Source organism: Neolamprologus brichardi, chromosome 14 (assembly GCF_056152115.1).
Source record: "Neolamprologus brichardi isolate AB-2024 chromosome 14, ASM5615211v1, whole genome shotgun sequence".
Taxonomy (NCBI): Eukaryota; Metazoa; Chordata; class Actinopteri; order Cichliformes; family Cichlidae; genus Neolamprologus; species Neolamprologus brichardi.
Window position 1 is genome coordinate 21,484,592 of NC_142117.1, and position 19,921 is coordinate 21,504,512.

The 19,921-nt window shown below is 40.3% G+C and overlaps 1 protein-coding gene across 2 annotated transcripts in view; it reads right to left on the reverse strand.

Annotated features, from left to right (window-relative positions):
- grik4 (glutamate receptor, ionotropic, kainate 4) overlaps positions 1-19,921 on the reverse strand; it is a 339,306-nt gene that overhangs the window by 92,178 nt on the left and 227,207 nt on the right. For both annotated transcript variants that reach the window (XM_035909771.2, XM_006795461.3), the window contains exon 6: positions 12,663-12,828. In XM_035909771.2, coding sequence (XP_035765664.1) covers positions 12,663-12,828 — 166 coding nt within the window. The remainder of the gene's footprint in view (positions 1-12,662; positions 12,829-19,921) is intronic.

Here is a 19,921-nt window from a genome sequence, read left to right on the forward strand (position 1 = left end):
ACTGGCTGATGATCAATTAATCAATTGCATTTGAATGGCAGCCCACGGCTGCTACTTACCTCCTTAATTCCTGGAAGTTTGTACTTAATTCTTCTCAGGACTTTACTCAAACGAGTATTATTTTCGTTCAGATCAAGTACACCGATCATCTTTAACGGCGGCTATCAGGTAGCTATCAAACTGAAAGCAATGAACTTCTCTCATACTCTATCCCTTGGTAATAGACCATTTGACTCCAGTTGGGTGAGTGGGATTTGCCCTAATTAAAGCATAGCCGACTTAATCAAAACACTCCCGGCAGTATTTTACGAGTCACTTTGCATCCATATATTAGCAGACCCAGAGAGGATATGGGCTAATTTTCCATATAGTTGTCTTGGGAAACTTGGAGTTCAGTAAGATGAGGATAAATACAGCCTCAGTAAATCCGAAGGGCTTGTTTTGTGGTGGCACAGTTTGGTATTTTCGTGACACTGATGTTTACTTAAAGCATCTGTGAGGTATTTTGGTAGCAGGCACAGAGTGCACAGGTGTGAAGAGAGACACAAACAGGTGGAATATTCACAGGTGGATGAAGCAGCAAAGCAAAGTGAGTTGTAGAAATGTTGATGAACCATGTTTAAAATCACATCTGCTTTTTTGAGCAATGCCACACCGCTGGTACTTCAGAGGTTGATGAACAAAGAACAAACTGTGCCCGAAATACAAAGAAGGTATTTTAACGAATCATTCCCCTGCCAGTGTATCCCTTTAATTTGACATTAAAAATTAATGTGTACTGCAGTTGAAGCGTCATTGTCAATAAATCTGTCCACATCTATATTAATATGAGTGATTCTAAAACTCCACAGATGCTTTGTACAGCAAAGCAAGCTTATCCTTCAGTTTATTGAATCTCCGCAGCAATGTCACGCCAGCAGGACGTGCATAAATCTACCGTATCTAAATTTTGACTAGCGCCACACCAGATTTCAGCAGCATTACACATAGCCATCCCAGCATAGACCTTCATTAAATCACCTGAAAATGATGCCAGGCTGCTATAAAAATCACACTTAAAAAACTCCTGCAAAGGCAACCTGTTGTGATATAATGTCACAGTGTGTCTTATATAGTAAACTTCAAACTGAAATAGTATTGGAGCAATGCTGGTAGATGAATGGCTTTATCATTTTTGATTGTCACATTTTCAGTCGTTAAAAGACACACACACCGTCTGACTCTGAATGCAGACTGTAAGGTTTGTTGTAAAGATGGACCGATCCGATATTACGTATCGATATCGGTCCAATACTGGCCTAAATTATTGGATCGGATATCGGAAAGAAATAAAAAATGTAATCCGATCCATTAAATATCACAAAAGCACCTCACAAAACTTGCGACATGGTGTAACTCAGCTCATAACCATAGCACGTTGGAGGAGTATGGGTCACGTGATAGAGCGGCTGTGGCGTGCAAGACCTGTGGGAGGTCTGGTTGAGCATTTGGAGCCTCGCTACCAAACCAGCATTTAATCTCAGAGAAATGTATCCCAGAGAAGTAAAGCAAGTGTGTAAGTTCATCTTTGAATGTTTGTAAAGCATTCTCACTTTAAGCTTAATAACTGATATATGGAGCGACTGCCTCTTCTCTCCCCCTCCCTCTCCTGCTGCTCCTTCAATCATGAAACTGATTAATGATCAGCTGATCAGCTTTTCTGTCACAAGTCCGTCTCTCTTGTTTATTTATTGCCCACTTTGCCCCAGAAAGAGGAAACCAGCAGATAAACAACAGCGTTTAAACTTGATAATCTGTTGTTAGAATTTATTTAATATTACTTTCTACACCAGGATCCTTTTCTACGTAGCTGACGGCTGGTAACTGTGCAGGGGCGGATCTAGCAAAGTTTTGCCAGGGGGGCCGATAGGGCATTAACAGGAAAAGGGGGGCACAAAGACATACTTTTCTTTCTAATTGTCATGTCTATCTTTTAATAAATAATTATCTGAATCTTTTCATCTGATGTAAAATGTATAGATGTCCATTATTGTATATAGGAACTATTAAGTCAAATTGATAACTTAGTAAGCTATAGTACTTTTTCCTTTGGGAAAATACCATCTGTGCAGTCTGCAATTCTGTTGAGGGAAGATGTTGAATCTATTTAATTGTTGTAGAAAAATAACTAATTGCTGTGCACTTTTTTTAAACACATGCATTAAATTAAAGTTGATTACGTCAATTAAGCATTATGAGGCGGAGGGCAGGGGTTGGTTCCCTATTTTTTTTCTTTTTGCTGGGAGTTGGCAAACCCTATTAGTTAGGTTGTTTAATATTTCTGCTAAGTACTCTTTAAAATACCAGAATAGGGAGGATGGTGTAGGTTTAAGTTTATTAGATTGATCAGTTCTGATGAACTATGAAATATTTTGGGTGCAGTGTATTTTTTGCATACAGGTATAACAGAATAGCTTTAGTTTAGTTTAGTTTTTTTAAACTTGAGTGTGAACATTTATGAGTATGAAGATTTATGATATCGGTATCTGACATAAAAAAGTGATATCATGCCATCTCTAGTTTGTTGGGCTGTTATCATTACATTTTCCTTTGACTGGCACAGCTGTTTCATTGCAGTGACATCAGCCACATTACTGGCTAAGAAAACATTTATTAATGACACACTCTCTGATTATACCTGATTTCACCAAGGCCTTTCTATGTTGCTCTGCTGTACCTGCTATGGGCAACCACAGTCTGTGCACCCAAGACAACCCAAGAAAACCAAAGACACTGACATTAAAGTTACACTGGTGCTCCATTCATATCTTGGTAGAGCTCATCATATTTATGTAACATGTCATGAGAAGAGTTTGAAAGGAAGCATATGACTTTGTAGGAAATGACTTGCATTAGCATAGCCTCCACCTGCAGTGTTAAGTATAGAGTAATAGTAAATTCGCAATTCAGACTTTTAGCAGATATTTAATATGATTTATTTCAAAGGCAACAGCTAAGCAGTTCCTGTCACATTTAGGCAGCTTTGGTGCTGCAATTTTAGGTTATCAAGCTCATTCCTCCAGCTTCTCCTGCACATTCTGCACATTAACACAAGCTGCAGAACTGTTCCAGGCATCGTTATCATGCGCTGAGCTTTCGACGTCCGCCTGTTTTTATGGCGCTATATCAGCCAGCGTGCTTGGGTTCCTGCACCTGGTGACCTGCATGTGTGCACTCGTAAGACATCACCCTCGGCTGCTGCAAGCCAGATCAGCTTCCTGCGTGGTACCACGCAGAATATCTTTGATGAGTTTGAAAGCAGGTTTAGCTTAAGTGCACTCTTTGTCTCCCTCCTGCAGCCTCTCACGTATCTCACAAGGCTTTCAGTATGATTTCATGATGAGTTCATGACATTAGACGCTACAGTGAACTAGACGTTGCTTGCTAAACACAAATACAGTGACACACAGGAGACTGTTCTCCTTAGTGTTTTGGCTGAAGAAGATTTGAAGGGAATCAGAGTCTTTTTCTTTTTACTTGGCTGCTTTACACAACCATGTTGTTCCCTCAGTGTTTGTTCTGGTGAACCAGTTTCAATCAAATGAAAAACATGCAGCTGAATGAAAATTTTGCTCCTGTGTAGTTAGACTTGGATAGATCCCTGTACAGAAAAGTTCTGTGAGACTATAAGTGTGTGTGTGTGTGTGTGTGTGTGTGTGTGTGTGTGTATTCTGTAAATTATCCTCTCCTCTTCCTGAAGACTCGGTGTGTGCACTTATAGTTTTTTGACTTATCTTCTCTTACTCACAACACAGTTTGAACCCACAGAATTGGTTATACACTTCATAAATCCTACTACAGTTTATTTTAAGCAGGGACTCATGTCAGCAATAGACATACAATTCATTTACTTTCTGTTGTGAGTTACACAGACGTTTTTCCTTTGAGGAAATAAAATGTGCGCTTATACATCGTTAGTGCTTATAATGGCCTCAAATTCACCTCAACATTCTAATGGAAGAATCTTTCCTATTGCTGCTTCCTCGTATTAAGTGTTCAAATGTTCAACCACAACATGCCTTTTTTTCTGAAGCTAACAGACATTGTAACTTTTCCAAAATGTTGTCCAATTACCTGCAATAAAATCTCAAAGACTTGCAACCACAGGTTTGCTAAAGGTTGGTGTCCAATCTAGAAACTATTTTATGCATTTCCAGTAAAATATACTTGCTCATCCAAGAAATCTGACACTGGAACAACATGAAATAATCACTGCACCTAAATACTGTCACATCTGGCACCAAGATGTTAGCAACAGATTCTTTAGCTTGCTTGCTAAAGTTAAATCTACTTGCCTTCTTTTCATAGCACATCTCTGTGACAGGTGTTCCCAAGGTAAACCAGTGTGTAAAAACGTGATTCACCAGGCGAGACCAGCTTCTTCCATCGCTCTGTGGTCCAGTTCTGATGCTCACGTGACTATTGTTAGCATGTTCGACAGTGGACAGGGGTCAACACGGGCACCCTGACTTTTCTGCGGCTATGCAGCCCCAAACTTTGATGCACTGTCTAGTCCAACACCTTTTCATTAGAACCAAGATGAGCCTTTTTGTCAATTTGGGCTACATTAGCTCGTATGTTGAATCAAACCACACGGTCACCCCCCACATACGTTAATGAGCCTTGGCCGTCCATGAACCTGTCGCTAGTTTACCACTCTTCATACCTTGGACCACTTTTGATAGATACTGACCATTAGAGACCAGAAACACCCCACAACAGCTGCAGTTTTGGAGATCTAGCACTTGTCAAACTCATCCTTTTTTCCTGCTTCTAACACATCAACTTTGAGGATGAAACGTTAACTTGCTTCCTGATGTATCCCACCCACTAACAGGTGCCATGATGAAGAGATAATGACTGTTATTCACTTCACCTGTCAGTGGTCATAATGCTAGGCCTGATCTATGCAGTCCTTTGACCTATTCTCATTAGTTTACATTAGCTGCTCCTTCTCCCATCCCGTTTATACCGATGGCTGCTAGTTTCATAGTTTCGTTTGGGAAATCACAGACTGGACAGTTTAGAAACACAGCCATGGTCAGATGCATACTCCTCAATAACATAACAGAACACCTTATTAGCACTCACTTCCACATGATTAGATTATTTCAATTTATTGCACACCTAAATGATGATTCAGTAGCCTACATTAGCAAGGCTACTGATCGGCAGTCTGCACAGGGGGACACATTCACTAAACAACCCAATTTAAGGTGTTATTGACAACTCTTAAATCACTACACTGCATGGCTCCACTTTATATATCAGAACTCTTGACATCTTATTCCACTCACAGATCACTCGGATCAGTTGCTGTTCCACAGTCTTGGCTTAGAAGAAGGAGGGATGTGCTTTCACTGTTTTGGACCCCAATGCTGTGGAACAAACTCTCTCTTCCCATTTAAAACTACATGTACAAACATTTTACAATGTATTCTTAATGCTTTGTCTATTGGCATCATTTCTTCTCTTCTCAGTAGCTTGTTACTCTGGTTTAGAAAGATGGCATAGAAATAAAGGATATAATAATAATAATTATTATTATTTTTTACTACTATTATTAAAGGAGTGGAAACTGCGAGACATTAACAGATGATTTGCAGATGCAGCCCACAGTTTTTTTAACCTATGAAATAACCCCAATTACTCCTACATAATGAACCCTCAGCTCTCAAACCAGTCAAAAAAAGAGGCTGGTTCTCAAAGCGCCAAGGTAGAACTGCCACTATGAATGTCACAGTGAAAAAAGGTGTATTTACAGGCCAGACACAGCACACACAACCAAGCCCATCAAACCAGGTCTTAAAGCTACTGTTTAAGAATTCTAACATCCGGATAAAGAGAAGACTTGTCCTTGGCTCAGATAAGCAGGGTTTGAATCAAGAGAAGGCATTACATCCTGAAAGTTTACAAGAGCACACTTCTGTTTGTGTGTTGTGTGTTGTGTGTTAGTGAGACCAAACTTCCTCATTGGCATGGAGGACACGTTGCCGTGACTCTCACTCAGACACAGATAAAGGTGAGGGCTGACATTCAGCTATAGCAATCACTCATTTACCTTCCAGATATTGTCGGCCCAGGATGACTGCAAGAGCACTCTCTCTATATAACTCCCATACAATATAAAACAATAAAACATAACAGAATAATACGTAATGAAAATTTCAATGTCTCAGATAAAGCTTTTTAACATAGACTCAAAAACCTTTATGACAGCTGTACATTATGGTGACTCATTTAGCCTTGAGCAATAAGTAAGACCTAGTTTTATGACTTTGCCATCACTGGGACCATCAATTTAAGGTGTCGCGGACAAGGTGATGTGTTAAAACACTGCATACAGCGGGTCAGAGCATATTCTCTTTTTCATTAAAACAAATAACCAGGAAAGCAGAGCCATTTGTACAGACGTTAATCCACTGTTCTCTCTGCAAACTGCATTGAAAGAGATTGCTAATATGAAATGGGGGACATGCAATTCTACAGAAAGGTTAATTTGTTGGTTTCTCAGTATGAATGTTATATTACTGTGTGACAGTGTTTCATTGATAGAAAAAAATCATGAAAAATATTTGTATTTCTTTGTTAAAAAAAAAAAAAAAACAAAGAAAAGAAAAGAAAGAAATCCATGAAAATGTTGAAGACAGATGAATGGATTAATGAGCTAATCAGTGATTTAAAGTCTTATTCAGTGACTGTAGCATCTGTGGACTCTAGCTTCTGATTAGCTAATAGATACTAAGGAGGTCAAAGCTCCAGTAACACTTGTATGAAGAGCAGCTTTATTATTGACCAGTGGGTTTTGGCCTGTGACCCTGTTAAAGTGTTGTTGGAGCTTCCACATCTTTAGACCCTTGTTCTTCTCCATGCACCCTGGAAGCAGGTGAAGTTGTGCCAGAGACCTTCATCCTGTTTGCAAAGAGATACTGCCACACAGTATCCTTGAAGTGAGGAATGTAGATGACTCTCCATTTAAGGGGTTTCCTGTGGATCAATATTTTGGGTGACTTCTGATTATGTTTTTTTTTTTGCCTCTGTATGCACCACAATCAAGATGTCATTAAAGACTTCATTCAAGGAGTTCAATAAAAATTGCTGCAACAACTTTTCGCCATTTTTGTTTTTATACATAGTCCAACATTTAAAAAATGTAAGAAAACTAAAATTAGTTTTAACATATGGACAGTTTTTTTTTCAGTGGCTTCCTTGAGTCTAGAACCCATGGACATCACAAAATGCAGCACGTCCTTCCTTGAGATGCTTTGCCAGGCTTTACTATAGCCACGTTCAGTTACTGATGCGTGCTCTGATAGGCTGAGATCAGGTGACTGACTTGGTGATTGAAGAATATCCAATTTTGTTGCCTTGAGAAACTCTTGGGTTTCTTTTGCGGCCTGCTCTGGATCATTATCAATTTTCACTGTGAAGTTCTTTCTGGTTTTGCCGCATGCCCACGCCATAATATTATCTACAACATGTTTGACAGATAATGTGATATGATTTGAACTGATTCTCTCCTTCTCCAAACTTTTCCTTTCCTATCGTTCTAGTTCGTCTCGGGTGTATTTATCTAAACAATTTTTCCAGCAAACAATTTTTCCGGCAAAGTCTGGCCTTTTTGTTCTTGAGTGTAACCAGTGGTTTAAACTTGTTGTAAATCCTCTGTTTCCATTCATATACACAACTATTGACTGTAGATCTTAATAATGAAATGCCTACCCGCTTGGGTGGATGTTATAAAAGATTGTCCCTTAATCATGGAAATAATTCTGTCATCATTCACTTCAGCTGTCTTCTGTGGTCTTTCAGACCTTTTGGTGTTGCTGAGCTTCTTGTTAAAAATGTATATGATTATTAATTTGGCCGATCTTAATGTTTTCTTTGTTAAGTTTATTTTAAAATATTTTTTTCAACCCAATAACTGCTTGGTTTTCTTGCACAAGAACATCTTTTTTAAATGTCATATTGACAGATCCAGTGATCAATGATCAACCTGAAAATTTAACATTTTGAATCAATTCCAGATGCTTTTTGAGGTTAGTTTGTAATAAAATTGTCTTTCAGGAGTCAATTTACTTTTCAACTTGTGAAAATGAGGACTTTGTGTAAAAATAGCTGTAAGTCATGAATAGTTAATGCAGTACTTTTGTTAAACCTCCTGAATTAAAACTGAAAGTCTGCCCTTCAGCCACATCTTGATTTGATGTAAAATCCACTGTGGTGGTGTATTAAGCAAAAACCTTACAGATCTTGGTTTTGGATAATCTGTGTCCAGGTAGAGCGTGCAGGAGGAAAAACATGATTCCAGCTTACTCCCTCTGAGCTCTCTGGACAGTTACCTGTGATATTCATGCATGGACTCAGTTGGGTAATTGTACAGAAGCTGAACTACGTAGCATACAGTCCTAATCGCTTAATTTAGCTATTCATAATGTTTCCTAATTTAAAATGTCTAAAAACTCCCAAAGCTGCAGTTCATTAGCACAGATTTTGATGACTAAAAATAACGTAAAGCCTCAAGCAAAAATTAAAAAAATAAAAATGAGTTAAAAAAATAACACTGTTTTGTTGATAAGTGGGAGTGTCGGACAAGGAGTGGGAGTAAGCTTCTGTCATCCACTGCTTTAAACAGACCAATCACAGAGCCCCGAGTGAGAAATCTGCATAAAAGCATTTTACCATTTTTTAATTAGACAGACAGACAACCCAACTTTGAACTTTTATTTAGTAAATATAAATTCTGCACATTTACACCTGTGGATACAAACTCACTCTCCACAAATCTAAAAACTCATTATTCTGAGTCAACATTATTTCATAAAGCACCAAGACACTTTAAATCCTACTGCCTTCATCTATTCAATGAGAAGATTTTTCAATTACAAAGTGCAACAAAAGAAACCATGACAACTTGCACCACCACCTTTACGCTGTCTACTGACATTGCTGCCTTTTGCATCAGAAACATAAGTAGCCACGACATAATTACTATGATCAAAGTCATCAGAGAGCCTTTCCTCCCCGAGACCCTCCTCTGCATTACTGCGTTCCCATCATTCTCACACCTTCATACACATTCCTGTTGACAGGTCATTTAGATATCTCTTCCACCCGACTAACGCTGATTACAGGTTAGTAATAGTAATGCCATTGCGTGTGAAACATGGAGAGAGATAGTAGTCATCCCTGGAACCTGAAAGAAATGGAAAATTGCAATTCACAAGATGGCATCGGCATACAATTATTAGCAGAGAAAGAATAATAAGCCTAAGGCCTAACCTTGCTCTCCAGCTGAGCCTATCAAAGAAGGAAAATAGGCTTTTGCAAGCATTAGTGGACAACTATACGACTGAACCTAAAATTTCTGTACCTGCACTGCAGCTACAGATACGTTTCAGAGTTTATTTGATGTTCCATTTTCCGCTTACTGCTGAACCAATCACTGCACAAATAAAAGAGCAGTGCAGCACACCGGCGAATTCTGTGCATGCAGTTTTCATGTGTTATTTCTTCCTGTTAAAGCCAAAACTACAAGAAATGAACAACCTGTGGGGCCTCCTGGCAGGTCTGAAGACTCAACAACACTTTGTGTATTACAGTCTCACAGCACCACTGCCACTGTTAGCGAGGGCTAGCTAAATTAATGTTCGTGCTGGTGTGCACCATGCCTTTGGGCACAGCTTCACCTCCACTACTGCCTCCTCAGCCATTACTGGAAAATATTCATGGATTGGCCACGCTCTATTAGGCTGTCACTGGCTTGGGTGATTAATGAGGCTGGCACATGTGAACGAGTAACTGACAGCAGGCTGCCAACCGACCAAATGACTGTGTAAGCTGACAAAGAAGGGTGGAGCTGGTGCAGTAGGAGCCAAACTCGAATGAGTTTCAGCTGATGGTGCTGCTGAACACAATCCTCGACCAACACACACACAAATCCAGGCATAGTGCCATTTCCTGCATTTTCTGTTGAATGAATGAGGGTCACATGAGAGAGTGCAATCAATACAGCCGAGTCATGTCCTGGACCGTCTCCTGCCTGTTGCTAATGTATAATTCCAGTGTGGTTACCTCCTCGCTTTCCCGCTCCACACTCTTTCATATCATCCAAGAAGCACACTCCGCTCTCCTCCTCCTCTCTCATTTCAGACTCCCCTTGGTCTCTTCTATCTACCTCTCATCTTCCCTCATTCTCCTTCTTCTCATTTAATTTCCTTTGCAGTCATCTCTTAGCTCACTGACACAGAACAAGAACCTCCCCACCAAACCCCGCACCCACTCATACAGCCAAAGGGAATAAGAAGCGCAATGTTAAAATTAGTTTATTTTCACCAAACCCGGGTTTGGGGAAAATAAACTAATTTAAATTGCATAACTAATTTAAATTTAAATAAACTAAAATAAACTAATATTGGTGGCCACCAATATTACAGGGATAGAGTGCCTAAAAGGTTCACTTGTTATCATGGTTCGCACCAGAGCGGCATTAATACGACTCTCTGTGGAATAAATGTCACAGAAACAGGATTTGATCCCTGAACTGGAAAAATTACTCACAGATACAGGAAATATGTAGGAAAACTACATATTTCACCCCTTAATATTTATTTATATGGGCAAAGTAGGTGCAGGTAAACCACAGATAGAAACACGGGATTGTCTTTTAGTAAGTTTAATTAATTTATATCATTTTTCATCTTGGAAACTGTTTGACTGTTTAAAATAACAAAAAAAACCTATTTTTTTTCTGTGATTCATTTATTGTCCCCGAGTTTGCATAAAAAAGTGAAAGCCCCCCCCCAACAAAAGTAGCATGTTTTGATGTAACACGCCTAGCACACATCTAAGAGGGAAAAAACTCACCTTAGAGGTTATGAATGAAAGGAGACTCCAAAGTATAGAGCCAAAGACAACCAAAGAGAGAAGTTGAAAGCGAGCAGAACTGAGAATTGAGATAGGCGGGGTAGGCAGCTCACTGTGCCTCATTGCCATCTCTACTCTGTCTGACACATGGTTGATATCTGCAGCCTATTTCCTGTCTTCAAAGGCTTGTGCTGATTAGAAAAAAGGTTAGCTGGTGCCACTCAGGGGGTCACGGTGCCTTTGTCTTGGGAGTTGTAATTACTGCATGCTGAACTAGAAGAGGGTGGGAACAAGCCATGATTTAATCTTCCTCTCTATTTACAAAAATAACTTCTCTCAAAGAGATTTTCAATCGTTTTTAAGGTCATTCAGCTAAGTATCTTCAGAACCTAACACGTCTCACTGACAAAGGGGGCGGTCAGATCACTGGTTGTTAGAGCTGCAACCTCTGCCCTCACTTTCCTTTTGTTTCTCTCAACGAGATGTTTTGTTTAGCGCAAAGTGTTTTAAGAGTGCACACACAGTCTTACAGAAAACGCAGCGAGACTGAAGACTGAAGACAGTTTATACATCACATACAACATAATGCGCTAAATCATTATTTAGTTACCTTAATAAATGACAATGATCTTGAAAAGGGAGACGAAATAAACGCAATTTATTTTTGGGACGCAGGCGCCGGGCGTGCCGCTGTGAGGGAGTTGTAGCTGTGGAGTGCAGCAGCTGCTTTAGAAGGAAACGTGTCGCAGGGTGAGATGTTGATAAAAGCTGCATCTGTTGCCAGAACACAGTCGGCGCGTGTGCGAGATGCCTGTGCGCGCTAACACGTGTTAAAGGGTGGCAGACGTTAAACAAAAATGTTTGCACTTTGATGGCAGATGTAGGGGAGACAGTTTGCGAGTCTTCTCCACAGGTACGTACGATTGTATATTTTGTCACAAGCAATGCTCCCTCTAAGCTGGGCGCATGCGCAATTGTGCACTGTTGGCACGGTCTCTGCGCAGAAAAAATCTGCGTTGCGCACAAAAAAAAAAATTCTAATCTGAATTGAAATTAAAGTAAATACGTTAACAATTCTGTTTTGCAGTGTTAGTCAGTAAGTGACTGGCTGCTCCAGTATGGGATTACAACGATGCCACCTGATCCCATAGTCCAGTTATCTCATAGTGGACAGAAATTATTTTTTGGAGTGGCACAAAACACCTTGGCTGCATTTTTAGGTAAACAGCTGCAAAAAAAACTTTGTTGTTTGCAAAACTCAGTAACTTTTTTGAAGAAGTAACTATATAATTAACTGCCCATCATTGGTCTTTATATACTGTATTTTGCAGACAGAGAGTTACAGGACTCTCTCACAGACCACAGACTCATACTCATAATGCAAGTCAGAGCTTAATAAAGAAATAAAAAGAAAAAAATTAGAAAGTTGTGTTTTCAAAATTGGAGTTCAAGTTATTTTTACTTCCAGTAGTGTTAACATACTACACAGGTCATGAACAAGATTTTTTTTACATTTTCATTGTAAGTGGACTAAAGCAGTTAATTTAAAGTAGTCTAACATAAATGTAAATGCTGTAATTTGATTATTTTAATAAACCATGTAACTTGGAGGGATTCGATGCTGGCGTGACCACAGTGCACACGTCTGCTGTTGCTCACAGTGGTCCAAGGGATCGCTCAGGGAGTTTGTGTGTTCGCTCAGACACATGAAAAATTAGAGGGAACATTGGTCACGAGTGTGCGAATGCTGTACTCACAGTCGGCCTGGGCACAGATGAGGCAGGCGGTGGTGCTGTTGAAGAAGGTGAGAAGGCCGGCCACGGCCAGGCTGATGTCGGTGTTTGTTGGTCTCAGGTCCAAAGTGGTGAAGCGGGGGAAATGAACCTTCAAAATGTCCTCTGGAGCCACCTTGACATAGGGCACCTGCACAGAGACACTGATGTCAGACTATGCGTTCCACTTTAATTATTTGCTACTGAGATGTAGGAGTTTTTGCTTTTGAGGTGATGTTTAAAATGCAGCAGACGTCTACAAACAGGAGAAGCGTGAAAAAAAAAGAGATTAAAATCAAGAGAATGTGGATGCGAACTGCAGGATAAAATAGCAAGTTGCCAGCAGTCAGTCAAAGGAAAGAATAGCTCAGATTAAATCTGTTAAATCTGTTATGATGAACTACAGGCAAGGATAGCCCGAGGGTCTGTGGTAATGGGCATATTCAAAAAACACATATTTTTCAGTGAGTGAGGCACTGAGGCTCGTGTAATGTACTAGTCTGGATCTAAAAACGTGTTTTTGTTCCACCCACGCAAACAAGCCCTCGTTAGAGAAATCTTCAGCGTGGCACCGCCTCATCACCAGTTATGAAACATTTGTTTACCTGGCTCACAATGGGGCCGCTCAGCTGCGCACATTTAAGTTAAACATCCATAAAGCACACGCATGCACACAAATGAATATATAATATATATTTTAGCGGTTATTTATTTATTTTCTTTGTTACCCGATCTTCAGTAATGAAAAGATTTTCTGCGGTATGAGAACTGGCACTGTGTGGCCACAGCTTTCACAGGCGAGGGTGGCAAAAGACAACATTGACAAGGAGATTAAAGTACAGACTCTGAACTTTAATTTGTGAAGAAGTTGTAGACCACAGACCATAAATTTTGAATGAAAAAAATAATTAAGTTTACCGAGAAGGCAGAAGCTCTGTAAAAGTCTTTGGTTTTTTTGCCATTTGTTGCTCTGTCTTCCAGCAGGAATACAGAGCCAAGTGAAGCGTGGCCAAAGGATAATCCCATGAAATTTTGGTGCAGATCTGAACTGATCGGGGAAAGTATCCAGATATTTATGTAGTTTTCACATCACTGAAGAGCAGACTATTGGTCTTGACAGAGGTCACAACTCTCAGAGCACCTTTCTAGTTGGATTATGGAACATGAACCCCAATAACATCAACAAAACCATGGTATCATCCCTGGTGCTCTGTCAGTTCTCTAATGCATCACCTCACTTGTTTCTTACCTGCTTTAAACATATCAAATTCAAAGCATTAGTGATCTTACTGCCAGCCCACATCAACAGATGGCTCCGCTGATGGCCTTCTACATATCCAAACAACAAATCTCATATTGGGCATGCTGTTTAAGCTGCTTTAACCTTCCCACGGCTGCTGGCTGCTGTGCAAACTGCTTTGCAGCCCACTTCCACCCCAGCTCCTTCTTTCATGCTGTGGAAGACCTAATAAATATCACGACTGCATTGCTCTCTGTTGGGGTCTTGCTGCTGCTGCTCTCTCCGCTTCCATTTATACATATGGAGTGAAGGGGAGGTCTCAGGTTACTGCAGGAGTTGGCTGCAGGTGGATTTTTTTTGACTGTAGCTGTTCTGACTGAACACGAAATCTTTAGCAGAGGTTAAATGATTACCCTGACCACTTAGAAATACTCTACTTAGCAATAAATTTTAGGAACTGTAGAATAACAGTTATCACAAGCAGCCACAAACACTGTATAAATACAGAGCAAACAGCAAAAATAATAAATATATCATTCTAAAAACTTAAAAACACAATGTGTGCTTTTAAAAATGGCCATACGCATTCAATAATACCTAATAGAGTTAAATTACTACATTGAGTATTGCATCTTGTCATTAAAGTGCATGCTTTATTATACCAGTCCTCTAAAAAAGGAAGTGGACTAAAGGTACGAGTACAAGAAAGCCAGCCAAGCATCATTAAAAATCAATAAATATCTAATTCTTCAATTCCAGACTCACTGTGATTCACACTTCTCAATGAGATTGAGTCCAAGGCTTTTATAGCAATGATTTGCTGTAGCTGTATAAATAGCTGTATTCCTTAGCCACTCCTAATGAATTTATCATCCTGACACTAACAGGTCTATCTAACACCGTTCTAACAGCAGCACATCACTGCTGTCAGAAGCGAGGTTAAGTATACCGCAGCTAACCTTGGAGCCATCGAGGTTCTCAGAGTTCAGCAACAAATCTGAACCGGGGCTGCCAACAAATCTGCTGAACTTCAGAAAAGTCATAAATTACATTCTCCCTCTATTCAAAAACACGACTCCCATCTATTTCCCTCCGATGAAATCCATCTCTGCTTCAGTTCCCAATGTGATAATGTGAATGGATACATGCTGTCGGGGCTCACAGTGAAACCTGGGAGGAAATAGGGAAAGCGGGAAAGTGCGAATGAGTGTGGTAGGTGTCGGGTTGGTCAGCTGGCAAGGCACTGCAGTAGAGCGCAGTGGGGCTTGAAGGGGACGCAGGAGGACGTGCTGGGTCCGAAAGCAGGAGCAGGGAAGGGAGCCTCTTCATCATGCCAGATTGCCTGTCTGTGTGTTTCCCAGCACCAATACATTGCTTTTCCCCCTTGCACCCATACACCCACAATTGGTTTTCCATCCCTGCCCATCAGGGTGTAATGGAGTCCCTGAATGTCTGAATGGATGGAGGCTCGGCCCCTACTGACATCCTCTGTTCGAATGCAATTCATTCCCATCTAAAAGTGCTAAAATCAGACTAATATCCAAGCATCACACCGGGGAAAATGTGGCCCTGTTTAGATGTGTCCTGGTGCATTTTCGCAGTTGTTTTTACTAAAATGTCCTCATTTATAGCTCTACCACTCCAGATTGTTTATTCTTCCTTTATTCCTCCTTCTCTACCCAGTCTTTCCTTCCTTTTCAGCACCGAGGACTGTTGCTATCCGCCCCTGATGACTAAGGGAACCTGACATGCTTCGATAGGCCGTATTTGAAGCAGTGCGGCTTTAGAAAGCTGCTTACAAAGACACACACACATTTACAGTCACATGCATACACACGGATACATATACTTTGTCCTTTTCCATCAAATTGGCCCACTGGGCCCAACTGCTATAAACGCTGGGGTCCCAAGGGATCTGCTTGGCTCTGAGTCTTGAATCATCATCAAATTCCACAGCATGCAGGCAAGACTCAAAAAGAAAATACCCAAATAGACAACCTAATCATTTCTCATGAATTTACCATATTTATTGGAATAACTTCATTAAGCCCCGTTATTTTATAGTGAAAATCCACTCAGTGATTATTTGCCTTTTCATAAGATAAATACAGTGAAAATGGCTGTTTAACTACTGACTAAATGCAGCTAACAGCAAGGCAAGCGAGGACGTTATATATCATAAACAAATTTCCCTTTGGTCACAGCAACATGATTAATTGGTTGTTAAACGGGAGCAGTCGATGCGCTCATCGTGTGAAAAAGTGTTTAAAATCAAGAGTTTAAACAGGGCTACCGAAAGCAACGAAAATCAATCTCCACATTACTAACAGAAAGCTGTCAGCCACATCAAAGTCACCTGCCAGACTTCTTATCTGCAACCACCAGCTAGTATCAGTCACTCTGCTGGTCGATTAATCCCCCCACCACCAAAAAAACCAAACATCTTTCCTACATGTGTCTTTGCAGGGCACAGCTTCAAACCAAACAGCTGCACCACTTTCAGTTTAGCTTTGGCACAAACTCACCGTCAATCCTGATCTACGCCGAGTTAATTTTGAGCCAAACTGGCAGGTCTCACTATTTACGACTTGTTGATTCTCTCCAACTGACAACAGCAGCAATTGTGCAGATTTGTTGTAATGGTTAAAGTTGCACTTTTCACTCTTCTCTTAGAGTATACAATTAAGCAGACAATTCTTATCCAGCTAACATCTAATTTTATAATCTAGGAGTCACTCCTGTCTTTGTTATTTTCTTATATTGATCTTATTTTCAGTCAAATTGATACCTGCATGTACACTCGCCCACTTTGTTTGCTACACTGCGCTAGTTCTGATTTGGTGCCCGTTTTTCCTTCCGAACTGTCCTAATTCTGGTCCACATTGACATGACGGCATCACAAAGTTGCTGACGATTTGTTTGATGCACATCTATGATGGGAACGTCCCAAAGGTGCTCTATTAGACTTGTCACTGCTGTAGTTCATTTGCTCTAAGGTTCAGTGTGCTGTGCATTCAGAGATGCACTTCTACATCGTTTGGTTGGAGTGAGTGGTTATTTGAGTTCCTATTTTCTTCCTATCAGCTCAAAACAATCTAGCCAGTCTCATGTCCACACATTTTTACCCAGAGAACTGACGCTCACTGGATATTTTCTCTTTTTCAAACCACTCTCAAACCATTCCACATAAACTCTACACAACAGCTGAGCCACATTCAAAATCACTTTTCTTCCTCATTCTGATGCTCAGTTTAAACTTCAGTGGGTCGTTTTGACCACATCACATGCCTGCATGCACTGAGTTGCTGACATGTGATTGACTGATTAGATATTTGCACTGATAAGGTGTACCTAAAGAAGTTGCCAGTGAGTCTATGGTGAATGTTATGCTCGCCTTAACACCTCTTAACAGATGCTTACGTTTATAGTTTGTTCCCTCTATGGCAAAGCCCTGAAAACAAGCTGACAATAAGTCACTGTAACTCTTAAGGATTCAGTTAAATATGGGGATCCCGTTCCATCAAGTGCTGGGACTACTTGGGCTTCCACATGCTGAAAAGTCCCATCATGTCCACTTCAAGTTATAGCCTGCTATTTTTATAATTGGACTGAATATGAGGTGACAGACTTGCATGCAGAGACCAGTTGCAATTGTGCATTGGTAAAAGGGAGACTTGAGCTAAGTTGAAAAGAATGGAGACGATTGCTCAAAGAGATACAGACTGAATTGTGTCAGGCTGTCAGGCTTTACTTGCATGTTAAGTTATATTTTTTCAGTCATCTTTCAAAGGTAGAAATGATGAAACAAATTATCATCCATTTAACTGATACATCACCAACGTTTATCCATTCACCTAAGGGACAAGGAATTACTCCAAGCAATGTAAACAACTTGCCGATACTTGTAAACAAGCTGTACACTAGAATAAGACGTAAGCATCTTTATAGCATCTGCTCATGGCTTTGACGTTATCAGTGTGGGAGTGAAAAAATCCTGGGCAAACAATAAAGCCTAATATAACTGCTCTGCTTTTAATAATTTGGGAGCTTCAGTGTTGATAAAACTAAATAACACAGTGACGGCTGTGAAGAAAGACAGGCGTGCATCGGGGGAACGAAGGGTGGGCGAGGGGAGGGAGTCGGCGTGCAAATGTGAGGCAGAAGAAGGGAGAGAACGGGGGGAGGACGGGGGAGAAACTGACAGTCTGACTGACAGAGGAAGAGAGCAATGAGGTGAGTGACAGAGGAGGCAGAGGCAGGAGAAAGTGTGCATAGGTCAGGGGAGGAGGAAAACATAAACAGACGTAACAGACATAAACAGGGAGTGAGGAATAGCAAAGGGGTTACAATCAGCACTCATTAAATGGTGTCATTGAATTTAGCCGTGTGAAATTTGATTCTGTTGTCAAAGGCAATCTGTTTGATGTTTCCCCCTTTATTGGTTCATTTCTCAACACGTACAGTTTCAGGGGATTCAATAACGACATCAGCATTTAGCTTTGTTATTGTTTGGTCTCAGCGGGCTAAAAATATATTCAGAGTATTGTGGCTCTCATTTATTATTTAGAAGACGCGGACTTTATTGTCTGTTACAACAGGAAGCTGTACAAACTGCTTGCACTTTATTCATTATGTATTAAACTGAGCCGAGTATTGCACTTAATTACTTTTTTCGGTTCTAAGTTAAATATGTCTCTATCTGTAAGAATCACCAACTGTCAATTCCACAAAGTTTTCAATAGCTAGTGAGAATATTAGTGCTCAAGACTGGAATCATGAAATGTTGTTCTAGGTACCAGCTAGACAGTGAAATACAAACTGCAAACCTCATCACTGCAGGGCTGGAAACAAGTCGAGTGTTTTAAAAAATATAAATATTTATATTTCAAAATAGTCCTTTAGGGACAGCATTGCATTGAGCAAGATTCAGTTATGTTGGACTATCCTGTGTTTACGCATCTGCAGCATTGAGAGGCAATAAAAAAGATGGATCTAGCTTCTGGCTCTGAAACATGGACCTGCTCGGGAGTCCTTTAAATCTACATTCTACTTACTGGCCACTAGGGGGCGATATATGTGGCCACGCACTCACTGAAGCCTGACCTCTGCAAACCCTTTCTTGGGCTCAGTCAGTGTTTTCATGTCGTGTTAAATAAATTGTCTGCTTGATTTTATAAATTTTGGTCAGTGTAAGTGCCAGACAGGAAGATTATCCAGGGGACGAAAAGCGATTCACTCACAGCCTTGTAACATTTGGTTTTCAGTGGCTGTTTTTAAATTTGGTAAGATATTAAATTTCTTTTTATATACTGTCCACACTGAAATATATCAGTCAGCAACATCCTTGTCTCTTCATTGGTGGAAGCCTCAGCGCCGTTATTTACAATTAAGCTTAGTTTGACTGATTAGGCATTCTTCCTGTTAAAAGGATTTTTTTTCCTTCCCACTGTCGCCAAAGGGCTTGCTCATAGGGGGGCATATAATTGTTGGGTTTTTCTCTGTTCTTTGTATTATTGTAAGGTCTTTTCCTTACAATATAAAGCGCCTTGAGGCAGCTGTTGTTATGATTTGGTGCTATATGGACATATATGGACACATATATGGACACTCTGTGATATATATGTGTGTGTCTGTGTGTGTGCGTGCAGTTCCTGCAGTGTGACAGCAAGGCTGGCAGGTCTGCAGACTTAAGTTTGACAGCCGTTTAATGAGGGAGCTCTCACAGGATACAGGGTTTGCACAGGAACAAACGTGCACACAGTGAGCAGTGGAAAAGGAGGAACCTTTATATGGCTGCAAAAATGCCTTTACGCAATTACAATGTGCTAACTATATATTACCTTAATTACACTAAAACTACTCTCTGATCTCCTTGGATTAACTATTTATGAGCTCACATGCCAGTGATACACTCTAACACTTTTTCTTTTCTTTTTTTTTTTTAAACAAATTTCTTTGTATTCTCTCAGCAGTAACCTCTGGCTACCCCTTTTTAATAGAAAAT